This window comes from Egretta garzetta, unplaced genomic scaffold (assembly GCF_000687185.1).
Source record: "Egretta garzetta isolate BGI_Z169 unplaced genomic scaffold, ASM68718v1 scaffold67, whole genome shotgun sequence".
Lineage (NCBI taxonomy): Eukaryota > Metazoa > Chordata > Aves > Pelecaniformes > Ardeidae > Egretta > Egretta garzetta.
The window spans coordinates 60453-61057 of record NW_009260340.1 but is presented as its reverse complement, the minus strand read 5'-3'; the positions used below and the strand labels follow the sequence as shown (position 1 = coordinate 61057).

The 605-nt window shown below is 66.1% G+C and overlaps 1 protein-coding gene across 1 annotated transcript in view; it reads right to left on the bottom strand.

Annotated features, from left to right (window-relative positions):
* VPS4A (vacuolar protein sorting 4 homolog A) overlaps positions 1-605 on the bottom strand; it is a 13514-nt gene that overhangs the window by 3068 nt on the left and 9841 nt on the right. Inside the window, exons 2-4 of the mRNA XM_035898032.1 lie at positions 522-583; positions 311-406; positions 51-216 (exon numbers count right to left, since the gene is read on the bottom strand). Coding sequence (XP_035753925.1) covers positions 51-216; positions 311-406; positions 522-583 — 324 coding nt within the window. The remainder of the gene's footprint in view (positions 1-50; positions 217-310; positions 407-521; positions 584-605) is intronic.

Genomic DNA, 605 nt, shown 5'->3' with positions numbered 1-605 from the left:
CCCGCGGCGGCAGGAGGGCCCTGCCAGCTCCACCATCGGGCAGGGGGGACCCTCGCAGCCCCACGCACCCCTTGTTGTCATTCTGGGACTCTTTGACTGGCTTCTTGCCCTGCTTGTCCTTGCTGCGCAGGTACTCCTTCAGCTTCTCCGCCCGGTCCAGGTACTGCATGCACTTGGCTCGGATGCTCTCCTTCGCCTTGTCACTGTGAGCCTCATCTGTGGAGACCCCCCCCTCGAGCATCACCTGTGGCCCCGCAGCAACCCCGCAGCCCCCTCGGGAGCCCCCCTGGGGACCCCGGCCCCGTCTCACATTTGATGGCGTGGAGGAAGTACTCCACGGCGTGCTGGTACAGCCGCAGCGCCTCCTCGTAGTTCTTGGCCTTGTCCTCCTCGGTGGCTTTGTTCCCTGGGCCCCAGTCACACAGCCCGTCCCCCTCCCCACAGCCACCCCTCACAAACAGCCGTTCAGGAACCCCTCTGCCGGTGCAGCCACGCACGCCCCAGCCACCGCAGCCCCTCACCCATCAGCTGCTCCTGCAGCTTCTTCTTCTCGGGGTTCTCGCCCTCACTGTCACTGTCGCTCCTGGGGAGAAGGGACACAGGTC